General features: G+C 39.4%; 1 protein-coding gene across 1 annotated transcript in view; it reads right to left on the bottom strand.

Annotated features, from left to right (window-relative positions):
- LOC133756433 (large ribosomal subunit protein uL14m-like) overlaps positions 1-12023 on the bottom strand; it is a 36272-nt gene extending 24249 nt beyond the window's left edge. The window contains exons 1-2 of the mRNA XM_062187125.1: positions 11932-12023; positions 8034-8117 (exon numbers count right to left, since the gene is read on the bottom strand). Of these exons, the coding sequence (XP_062043109.1) occupies positions 8034-8117; positions 11932-12023 (176 nt within the window). The remainder of the gene's footprint in view (positions 1-8033; positions 8118-11931) is intronic.
- Between the last annotated feature and the right edge of the window lie 612 nt (positions 12024-12635).

Here is a 12635-nt window from a genome sequence, read left to right as displayed (position 1 = left end):
AAGAGGAAGGCTTCTGTCTTTTCACACTGAACAGAAAAAAGTCCTATTACCTTCCTTGTACTTTCATTTTTTTTTCCTAATATGAATTGTGCCTACACAGCATCTGTAAAAAAATAGATCCTCTGGGCTTCTGATGTGTGTATGTGGTTGGGTTGTCAGTAGCTCTATGTCTGTTGTAGAAATCTGTGCAAACTGCAATTGAAGTTCAATCCCTACTCTGTAGGGGGTAAGAAGAGGTGATGAATTAGTCTCTAACAAAGAAGATTATTTAGAGGGTCTTTGGAACAGGCAGAGAAGTGGGGCAGTAGGTTAGTCTTTTATTAAGTACATCATATCCCCCCTCCCTGAAAAATCCTTTCTCTAGCCTATGTAAGTATAAGAAGAAAATGCCCTAAATCCAGGAAACCTACAAAATTGTATAGTTTTCAGACTAAGAAACAGATCACAGCAAGCTATGAACAAAATCCCTCTCTTTGACACAAAAATGCCACATGGCTTCATTTGCTTAAATATATACAGGGAGGGGTTGATGAAGAATTAGGATAAAATGCATGGCAAGAGGAAATCCATGCCAGGCGGACAGTGTTGCCAATGACCTAAAACAGATGCCAGGTTAACTTGGGGGCCAATTTGTCGAACATTCCCTCTGAACTGCAAATTTTAAAACTATAAAACTTTCAACTTGAAATATGCTGTAGTTGGGCAACATTCCTCAAATAGTCAAAGTTATGATTACAATGGAGGTGATGAAATATGATCCATAATCTGTACTTTGGCTGATACTCTCTATTTAAGATATTTAATGGGTTTTACTGTTTTCCCATTATTTTCCCCAAATTTTCTATAAATTTCTTAGATAAAACAGTGTGTCGAATTGCCCATGCTACTGTGTAAAAGAACATAGCCACCAGCAACCAAAGAAATTTTCATCAGGGAACTGGCAGCCTACAAATCAGTGTGACTGGTGGAAACATATTCTTGCTGTTACTAAGAAACCATGTTAAAGGCACGTACAATGACATTCCAATATGGTGAATCCATAAATTTAATTTATCATCCCAGAGAAGATTCATGCTTGGACCTCAGCATAGGGTACACAAATCTATTTACCTGTCTCTTAAATTGTTCGTTAGCCTAGGATACTTTATTAGGAGGTTATTTATTAAGGCAGGAATGAGAAGGGATATTAAGATGAAACCAGCAGTCACCTCTAAAACACTACCATTAGCTAAACATATGCTCAGGGTATCTAAAAATCATAATAATTCCATGGCAAAGTTTGATGAACATTTTGAATTAATGAAAAAACTGAGTTCCTGAACACACACTCCGTTCTCCATAATCAGTCCCACCCACTTTAAAATAAGAAACACAATGCTGATCGCTTAAATCTGGGATAATTCCTCTTAATTCTTTGGCCCAGGATTGTACATTGCTGTTTCCATTTGTCCTAAATATGGCCTAATTCAGATGAGGACAAAACTGAGGACTTTGTAGCCAAATGATACTGTACATGTATCAGGTAATTCATCCACCAGTCACTTTACAGAGCTTGTTGTAAACAAACAGGAAGGTGGCAGAAAGAAACAACCATTCATTAGGAATTTGTAGGATGTAAGATATTTTATATGTGAAATCCCTCAGAGATTTTCATTTAATCATTGGTTCTTTCCTCAGATCCTATCTTAAATGCCTGCATGCTATAGTGAGATGAACCGCTGGGGGGGAAAAAAAAAAAGGCCTGGCTTTGGTTTGGCATGTATTTCATATAGAATGGAAAAGCAATATAATAAATATAATCACTGCAATAAATAGCTAAGATACACAGGCTGTTATAAGGCAATAGATATTCCAGGAAAAGATACTCTAAATGTAGTGTCCTAATGGAAACAAAGACAGAGAAACTGCAATTGGAAATAGGGTGGTCAGGGCAGGCAGCCTCGAGAGGATTGCATCTGAGCCAAGATCTGGGTCAATGTACGTTTTGGGGGAAAGAGTTTTCAGGAGGAACAGAGATTATAAAATTTCTTAAAAGGAGTTGTTCCATGGGCATTGCAAAACGGCAGGGAGAATACAGTAGATTGTGTAGAATCTGTGTGAGGAGGTTGCAGGAATCCCCATACCACCCTGGAGCTAAGTCACGAGTAGAATAGTGGTTACCAAATGTTTTTTTCAGAGCCCGGATGTGCTACAAAGCTTTATGAAATAACCTTCCCATTTTTTTTTCCAATGGGGCAAGGCAAGAAAAATTATTCTAAGAAAAATTCTAAGAAAAAATTCTACTCATCTGCTTGGTAACAGTCCTAATCAGTCTCCTTTTAAAATATTATGTGTCAGGTTGGAATGAAATTGTGTTTTATAAAATGTGCACAGTGTCCTTATACTTCATTGTATGTGTTATCTTAACGTCCCTGTCTTGTGCACAGCTAACTGCAAGAACTTCCTAGAGGTTGTTTCCAAATATAAATGTTTTTCCTGACTCAGTCTTTGCCTATGGTTATAGTAAGACCTTGCTGAAAAGTGAACAAGTATTCAATCTCAATATTCATAGCAACAATCGCTTTGGTAGCTTCTGCCTCATTATACTCCCAGTGTGCTCCGTTTATTAAGTAGAATGGTTTCAATGAAGAAATGATATGGCAAGGAAAATGGCTTTTCAGTAGTATTTGCTTTCTAAGTTCATTGCTCTTCTGACTTGATTCTAATATTTTATCTGTTAAAAGATATATGGGGGCTGGTTCTGTGGCATAGTGGGTAAAGCTGCCACCTGCGGTGTGGAAATCCCATGTGGGTGCCGGTTAGAGTCCCGGTTGCTCCACTTCCAATCCAGCTCTCTGCTATGGCCTGGGAAAGCAGTGGAAGATGGCCTAAGCGCTTGGGCCCCTGCACCTGCGTGGGAGACCCAGAAGAAGCTCCTGGCTCCTGGCTTCGGATAGGTTCAGCTTCAGCCTTTGCGGCCATCTGGGAAGTGAACCAGGGGATGGAAGACCTCTCTCTCTCACTCTCTATTTCTCTGCCTCTCTTCGCTCTGTGTAACTCTTTCAAATAAAGGAATAAAAATCTTTAAAAAAAGATATATGGAGGCAGGCAGTCTTCTTGAACTGCTTAAAAATCAGACTATTATGTTATTTCCATGCTTTGCCATGACCAGTGCTGATACAAGAAATACACTGACATAAATTAAAGGTAAATAGAAGGTGCCCTTTCTACTGGTGATCCAAAGTCTGACTTCTCTGTAGCTTGATTGCACATACTACTTGCATTAAGAAGCATAATCTTTGATGTATATTCTAAATGTTACATTTTATTGGGATATTCGCCTCTGTTGTTTATCATCTAGTGCTTAAGATTATTGTAAATTACCATCTATGGCCATACCACCCTGAAGGTGCCTAATCTCCTCTGATTATTGTGAATTATCTACATAACTGACAGCTGTGCCATAGTCTTCTCTCATCTAAAATTAGATTTCCTGCTATGCCTGTGATATGGCAATTATCAATACAGTAATTCTGGTGCAGTTTTGGTAACATACTGAAAATGAAACGCATTCATATCCTCGTGGTAAATTCTTTAAAAAAATCAGGCATAGTCCCCAAAATAAACATTGAACTTAATAATGATGGACATGAAGTTCCCTGTGATTTTTCTTCATGATGCATTTTGTCAGCCTCAGATCCCAGACAGAGGTCACCATCTAAAAGTTGAGCTCAAAATAGCATCATCAGTGTTCTCTTATCAGTGACTTAGCCTGCATCCCTTTATCGCAACATCTTCCCTTGGAAACCATTATTTCCTCACAAAAAAACCACCATTACCCAATTAATTTATTCCAAAATATATACCTGTGTATCCTCACTTTAGCTGATATGTGGCTACAGACAGCAATTTCTCCCTTGAGAAGAAGCAAATACTTCTGTTATATCCATAAACACCTGGTCACAGAGGTTGATTCAGTGCCCACCTGACCCAATGACCCCATTCAGATCTTCACTTCCCTTACAAAAATATCAGTCACCCGAACTCTCATCGAAAAGGAAATATGCAAACTCTGCTTCAGAAAATAATGATTCCCACATGTTTGAAATAAAGAAATAACTATTTGAACTTCATGGGTTCCCTTTGCACATCAGATAAAATTAGAGGAGGTCACCAGCTCCAAGAATAGTCAAATTTATGAGTTGACCAAGGACAAAATATATGGGCTGGAATAAAAAAATGAAAAAGACTAACCAAATTCCCTCTCTAAATAATTTGAATGACTCAGAGAAATTATTACAAATTCTAAGGCTAAGAAGGCAATTTAAAATTCCTCTCTCTGGAAATCTTTACCTTTAAAGTAAGTAAGTCAAGGAGAAATTGAAAGGTTTTGAAAATTATGCTTTTGTCCTATGCTAAGTACAAGAACAGTGGGAGGATGAAAGAAAAATAAAGCTAGACAGTCTGATTAAGATGCAGAGAAAGCATGGAATGTTGAGATTTTGGAAGATTTTGCAGGATGAAGAAAAATGAGATCTTAATAGCAAACCTAGGTGGAAACAATAGCAGAGTAAGCCAGCGTTTGCAGGTCTGGTTACCCTTGGAGAACCCCACGGGATGGAGGGAGCTGATTTAGTTATTATTAAATCAGGAATGAGACTGTGTTCACAAAGAACTGTATCAAGAGAAAGAGAGACAAAAATCTCCCTTACTTGGAATGACTGCTGTAAGGGAACCCAAATATAGGAATTGATTGAGTCATCCTCCAAACAAAATCTAAATGAAGAGCTTTCAGGAAACTATCCCTTGAAGACTGAAGTACTTGTACAACATTTGGGATGATTTGCAAGGTAAACTCTGGTAACATCAGCAAGGAAGAATTAAGGCATTAATTTGGAAGTTTCAGATATTGTATGTGGGGATGTAGCTTCTGCCCTGGTTGAATGCAACATGGAAATGTATGTGATGGGAGTTTGAAGGCAGAGGGCAGGTTCAGCCCAGTTTCTGAAGGTGAAGGGGATGGTCCACATCAGAGTGACTCAAGCCCTGTTTGGATGTCAGTCTTCTGTCCACTGTACTTACGGGCACGCTCATTCTCTGTGTCAGTCTTTGTGTGTTGTTTGATAAAAACGCTGGCCGAAGTGTCCGATGTTGCTGTAGGAACTGAGTCCATATTTCAGGAAGTATAAAAGTAAATGAAGATGGGCAAGAGAGTAAATAGAGCATGCTTCTCTCGTCTGTCTTCTTATTGGACCTTTTTGAATTCCTATATAATATCCACATACATTGCTTTAATCAGGACTGCACCTAATGAACAGTCTCTGTGTGAGAATCTGAGGCTAATGCTTCAGCAAATTGGAGTCCTATTACTAAGTGAGATGGGAATAGTGGATAATGCACAGGAGTACGCTTTGTGTGAGATATTACTGTTTTTACAGAATTCACACTTATTTATCCCAAATGTCTCACAGTCAAGAATCACAAAGAATGATGTTGTAGAGGGATACATTAGCAAAAGAAATCTCAAAACTAGAGAAAAAAGAGAAAGAAAATGATAAGCAGAAACGTAGATAAGGCAACAACAACAAAAATCCAGTCCTATGTAAAGTTAAGAAGCAGGTGTAGCTATCTAAAATCAAGCTGTGCTGTCCTCAAGGGAGTAGGAAAACCCAGCAGAAAAGAGACTGTTGAGGAGTATCATGCAAAGTATGTGTAAAAAAAAATCTCAGAACCTAAAACATTAAAAAATTAGATAAAGATATTGTCCTGCAGAGCAGATAGCTGAGTTGTTGGTAGTGACTTGGTCTCTAGGGGCACACGTTTCATATACAAAAGCAGCTACCTTTAAGTAATTTGCTTAGGATGCTTCTCCAGCTGCAGGAATGGGGGATGTTGCCTTGGAGGCTCAAAGGAATTATATTACCAGAATCAGGGGCTACAAAAGGCTATGATAAACCTGGATTAAGAACACCTTCTAATAAAAAATATCTCTCTGTGTGTTTATTGGGATGTGGGAGTTGTTACCACATGCTTGTATATTTCCCTCTCAATGCAGGCCTGGGACAAAGGCTACTCAGTATTCAAAAAGAAATCAGAAATAGAGGCACTTTTCTAGATGAAAATAAACTTGAAGAATGAGCCTACCATCACTGCAAATTTTGAACACCCCAAGCTAGCAGAATTATTTTGAGACTACATACTGAGACAGAAGACGTTTTCTCCAAAACAGAGAATTTTAATAGTGTCGTAATTAATTCCATAGTGAGATATTTCTCTTTACTGAATTTTAATTTGCAAGTCTTAAAGGAAAGACCCCTAGGATAGAATGATTGACAAAGTAGTGAGCCTCAAAGAAAGATTATTCTGGACCCTATGTATTGTCTACTTCTCAGGTATTATCAAGCCTTAGGCAAGAGTAATACAGGCCTAGTTTATCTATGTCTTTGCAAACTTCCTTTTGCTTGGAATTATGGGTATCAGGCCTAGGGACTGGCTTATTGTCTTTATTTTTTGAATGTGTGACTTAATGCTGAAATATTCCTTTGTTCCCAATTTACACTTTAGACTTAACAAATGGGTGAACATGAGAGACTCAGCAGGACGAATCCAATTTCAGAGACACAAAGAACTGCATCATTTCCAATCAGAGACACACAGATTAAATGTAATGAGCTCTAACCAGTCATCTGACATGGAGTTTTCTCTACCTGTATCTAGAAGGGTGAACCAGAAAAATCCAATGACAATTTATGGACTTAGTGGTTTTAGAAGTTTTTGAACTTAGTATTTGAAGAGACGCTGTTTTGGAATTGATTTTACATAATTTTCAAAGATGGTATTTATTTATTTGAAATGTAGAGCTACAGACAGAGTAAGGGAGAAACAGAGAAACATCTTCCATCCTCTGGTTCACTTCCCTGATGGCCGCAAAGGTCAGAGCTGGGCAGATACGACGTCAGGAGCTAGGAGCTTCCTCAGGGTCTCCCATGTGGGTGTAGGGGCCCAAGCACTTGGTCCATCTTCCACTGCTTTTTCCCAAACAATAAGCATAAAGCTGGATTGGAAGAGGAGCAGTCGGGACTCACACAGGCCCCCGTATGGGATGCTGGCACCACAGGTGGAACCTTAGCCTACTACGCCACAGTGCCAGCCCCAGGTTTTACTTAAAATTTAAAAGTATTTATTTGAAAGGGAGAGAGACAGAGACAGAAAGAGAGTGAGTGAGCAAGCTCTCACCTGCTGGTTCACTCCCAAAAGCCTGCAAAAGCTGGGTCCAAAGCTGGGGGCCAGGAATGCAATCTGGGTCTCCCCTGTGGGTGGCAAGGGCCCAACTACTTGAGCCTTCATGTAGTAGCACCCAGGGTTTGCACTGGAAGAAGCTGAGCCAGGAGCTGGGATTAGGAAGCAAACCCTGGCCATCCTATGTGAAATGGGAAGCATGTTAACTGCCAGGCTAAACATCCACTGCTATGGGAGTGGCGACCTTAGAGTTTCAATCTTTGATTTCTATGGATCTTATTCTTGACATTTATTCAGAAATATGACAATGAGGGATGTTAATATTTGAATTAATGGATCGCTTTAAGAATGTTTTCATGCTGTCTTTTTTCCCTTTTTTTAACTTTTATTTAATAAATATAAATTTCCAAAGTACAACTTTTTGGATTATAGTGGCTTTTTTCCCTCAATAACCTCCCTCCCACCCACAACCATCCCATTTCCCATTTCCTCTCCCATCTCATTCTTCATCAAGATTCATTGTTAATTATCTTTATATACAGAAGATCAACTTAGTATATATTAAGTACAGATTTCAACAATTTGCACCCACACAGAAACACAAAGTATAAAGTACTGTTTGAGTACTAGTTATAGCATTAATTCACATTGTACAACACATGAAGGACAGAGATCCTACAAGGGGAGTAAGTGCACAGTGACTCCTGTTGCTGATTTAACAATTGACACTCTTATTTATGACATGGAGAGTTTTATAACACATTGTATCTGGAAACATTTTAAGAATAAGTAAGAGGAGAATGAGGAGCACTCACCGTCCCAGGAAATAGCACAGTGTTTGCTTCATGTGTGAGATCAATCCATTCCAGTGTTCTGTGACGGCAAAAGCTGAGTATTTCCTGGGAGCAGAAGGAATCTCAAAACAGCGGTTATGGGTAGTCAGCGGATGGACTCCTGAAAGGGAAAGGGGCCGTCTTTGCAGAACGTTGCCTGCCTCTTCTGAGAGCCCCACACAGCCAGTGCATACGAACCGAAGTTTAAGCAAACACAAAGCTGAAATGCAACCAATGGAACTTCCGGGTTTTTTACCTAACTTTCTGTTGGGAGGATTTCCACGGGGGTAACACACCTGGCCTCTCTCCTTTCCCTTACTTAGTCTCTCTTTCAGTAGAAAACTAGGTTATATATTTAGGGAGTTTAGAAAAAAATAGCCGAGCATACTTATCCTGGTTTGTAACAGGTTAGGTAGCGCTCCTCACCACACCAGAAAGAACCCAGGTTAACCTGGATACACAGAAGCTCCTGGCTCCTGGCCTCAGATTGGCTCAGCTGTAGCTGTTGCAGCCATCTGGGGAGGGAACCAGCAGGTGGAAGACCTCTCTCTGTCTCTCCCTCTCTCTGTCTGTAATTCTACCTCTCAAATAAATAAGTAAATCTTAAAAAGAGGCCAGCATTCTTCTCTGGTTTCTGTCCTAACTCATCTGTGGATGTCTGTCATGACTGTTGAGTATGTCTAATTCAGGAGTAGAACGTCAATGAGAATTTCAAATTGCAATCCCAAAACCTGACCTCCAATTATCGTAGGGACAAAACTGATATTTTCTCTTTATCTATATGATCCAATTTAATCTATGAGTTGATTTCTAATTCAAGAAGGTATGAGGAATGTTATTTATTGCCTCATTGAATCTTAACAAATAGTTCATTATATACAGCAAAACTCTTAACCTTGATACATGCTGTAATCTGTCTTCTCTTTTCATCTTTAATTTACACGATCCATTGTAATCAGTTTGGGCTAGCAGAACAAGGTTCCACAGAGTGGGTCGAATAGATAGACGCTCAATGCCTCACTGTTCCGGAGGCTAGAACTCTGTGACCTGGGTGCTAGCAGGGTGGGTTTCAGATGAGCCACTCTTCCTGGCTTGTAGACAACTATATTCTTGCTGTGTCCTCCAATAGCTTATTCTCTGAGCTGAGAGACAGAGAGAGAAAGAGAGAAAGAGAGAAAGAGAGAAAGAGAGAGAGAGATGATCCCCCTTTTTCTTCTTACAGGGCACCAATTCTATCCAATAAGGGTGCTACCCATAATATCTCAATTAACCTTAATTACCTCCCCAAGGGCCCTATCTTAAAAAAAAAAAAAAAAGACACAATGGAGCCTCGGGCTTGGACATATGAATTTAGGAGAACAAAATTCAATCTATTAAAAATTCTGAAATTTAGATTTTTCTTTTTTATTTGACAGGCAGAGTTAGGCAGAGAGAGATAGAGAGAAAGGTCTTCCTTCCATTGGTTCACCCCCCAAATGGCCACCACAGCTCGCATGCTGTGCCGATCCAAAGCCAGGAGCCAGGTGCTTCCTCCTGGTCTCCCATGTGGGTTCAGGGTCCAAGCACCTGGGCCATCCTCCACTGCCTTCCTGTGCCACAGCAGAGAGCTGTACTGGAAGAGGAGCAACCGGGACAGAACTGGTGCCCCGACCGGGACTAGAACCCAGGGTGCCGGCACCGCAGGTGGAGGATTAGCCTAGTTAACTGCGGTGCCGGCCCCCATTTCACTTTTGAATGGATGTGATAACTATCCGGTACAATCTTCTTAAAAAAGAAAGAAAAAAACAGGTCTGTAATTTACTACCCTTCCAACCTTCATTAGTGTTCCCCTTAATAAGCTTAATCTCTATTAGCAGGAGTGTAATAATTACTTTCCAAAAATATAATTAGTAATTAGTGCCTTATATACGAAAACCTATAACATCTAATATCGAGTATTCCAATAAAAATAAACAATGTTCATGATACAATGGATACATTTTTAGTTTTTTTAAGATTGATTTTATTTCTTTGAAAGGCAGAGTTACAGAGAGAGAGAGAGAGAGAGGTCTTCCATCTGCTGGTTTACTTCCCAAATGGGCCTAACAGGGATGGGCCAGGCTGAAGCTAGGTTCCGGGAGTTTCACCTGGGGCTCCCGCATAGGTGCAGGGGTCCAAGAACTTGAGCCCATTTCTGCTGCTTTCCTAGGCATATTAGCATGGAACTGGATCAGAAGTGGAGAAGCCTGGACTCAAATCAGCACCCATACGGGATGCTGGCATTTTAGGCAGCAGCCTCACTCACTATGCCACAGCACCGGCCCCTTGATATATTTTTCTAATAAACTTCTATTAAACAGAGAAGCGGTACCTAAATTCTCATTACAAGTTTCATTTCTATACTTTCTTTATAATGTGCAGGACTAACAGGCAGCACCCTTCCAATATTCACAACTTGGTGATTTTGTAAGGGGAAAGTGGCAAGAAAAAGGAGGAAGAGGAGAAGAAGGAGAGAAGGGGAGGGAAGGAGAGAGGAGGGGAGAGGAGAGGAGAGGAGAGGAGAGGAGAGGAGAGGAGAGGAGAGGAGAGGAGAGGAGAGGAGAGGAGGGAAGGCAAACACAACTCTGGGTTCTACCTGCAAATATCATTCCTTTCTGCTTCCCACCTCCAAGAGAGAAGGGGGACAGTGAGAACAGGGCCGAGGAGCCAACAGTACATCATAAACTGTACATTGTTGGAACTGTAAACTGACATGCTGAATTCCTGGTCTGTGTTTTCCTCTTGCTGCTGTCTCATCTTGTTCAATGGGAGAGTCTATTCTGACTTTAGATCATGAAACAATTAGACAGACTGTCTTATAAAGCCAATAGGAATACACTATTGGAAAACATAGACTCATGTAAATAAATATATTTCATTTATGTAGGATATTTGCCAAATATCATCTAAAATATTGCCTGTATATTGCATGTAAAAATGATTACATCTTGCTATTTGAATCAAATGTTACATTTCATCTTGCATTTTCTTTTATTAGCTCTGCTGAATCCAAAACTCTGGAATAACATTCTGGTTTTTACAGTTCTGAACAAAAGCTTCCTGCATGGTAGATAGCTCACCAAGACTCATTCTGCCACTATCCTCGCACCATCAAACTGTCCCTGTTTTATATTATTCATACTTTCCAGATTTCCTCTTCTGTAGGAAAGGTGAGGTATTTTCTTTTCTCCATAACTTATTATCATATTTAGAGTCTACAACAAAGTAGGTTTGGAATACATATTTTGCGTATTTTAGAGATAATTAATGAACTAATGGCTTCACCAATTCTGTTTATAACCATGTTGACTTTTCTGTTGATTCTAAACAGTATTAAAAGTTTGAAATGAAACCCATCCATTTCCCTCCAGAAACACCCTACAATTTTAATAGTAGCTGGAGACATAGGGTAAATGTTCAATCATTTCAATCACATTACAGCAATCTCCATTTAAAGAGCTGATAAATTCTGTGCTGTGGAGCAAGCCACTTACTCCTGAATGAATATCAACAGGGAACAATTCCAAAGGCTTTTATCCCCAGTTACACCTTGGCTACCCACTTGCTTTGACCTAAATTGTCTTCATTTATGAGGGACAAATGAAGAAGAATAAAAGTAAACTATTGCCCAGATAGAGGTTCCAACGTACAGCAAACATGTTGCTGGTTAAATCACTTTATAGGACATAACTGAGAGAAAAACAATCACTGTAAAGAAAATCCATTTCCAAAACAGACACACCTGTAAAATTAAGTATTGTCTGCACAATGGAATTATTTTCAGGAGCTGGTGCCAGGTGTATTCTAATTAATGTTTAAAACAAACAGGAATGGACTGTCAGATGACCTAGCAGGGACTGACCATTCAGTGTCTTCTCTATAAAGCCCCAGAATGTGCTCTATGTGAATGGCAAGGATCGTGAGAGAAGAAAACTGAAGGTCTGAAAGCAGCATAATTCCGTTAAAGCCAGAGTAGTTCCACTGGTTATCAAATGAAGACTGTCAGATGGCCAGGGGTAACTCCGCTAAGAAAACCATAGCACATAAGAGCATCAGGATGGCTGATTGCAAACCATACAGAAAGGATTTAAGAAGATGGCTGTGAAAGACAGCTGACAATAGTTCACAGTGGCAGCTAAGTTATGAGAATTGGAAGTCAACTGCCAGGCTTCAAAGTTCTGCTATTTTATACCTTATTTTAAAAAAAAATAAAATGATTTAACAGACATTTCTTAAAATAAAATGTATAAATGGCCAGCAGGTGTAGACATAAATGCTCCAAATCATTCATTACCAGGGAAATGCACATTGAAACCATAATGAGGTATCACCTAACCACAGTTTAGAGCAGTTATTATAAGAAATGCAATAAATAAAAATGGTGGCATGGATGTGGAAAAAGGGGTACTGTCACAAGTCTGTTGGTAGGAAGATAAATCAGGACAGCCATTATGGAAAATAGTATGAAGTAAAAAAAAAAAGAAAAGAAAATAGTATGAAGTTTCCTCAAAAACTAAAAATAGAACTGTCATATGATCCAGCAATCTGACTTTTGAATTTATATAA

The sequence above is a fragment of the Lepus europaeus genome, chromosome 3 (assembly GCF_033115175.1).
Source record: "Lepus europaeus isolate LE1 chromosome 3, mLepTim1.pri, whole genome shotgun sequence".
Taxonomy (NCBI): domain Eukaryota; kingdom Metazoa; phylum Chordata; class Mammalia; order Lagomorpha; family Leporidae; genus Lepus; species Lepus europaeus.
This window is presented reverse-complemented; position numbering and strand designations above follow the sequence as displayed.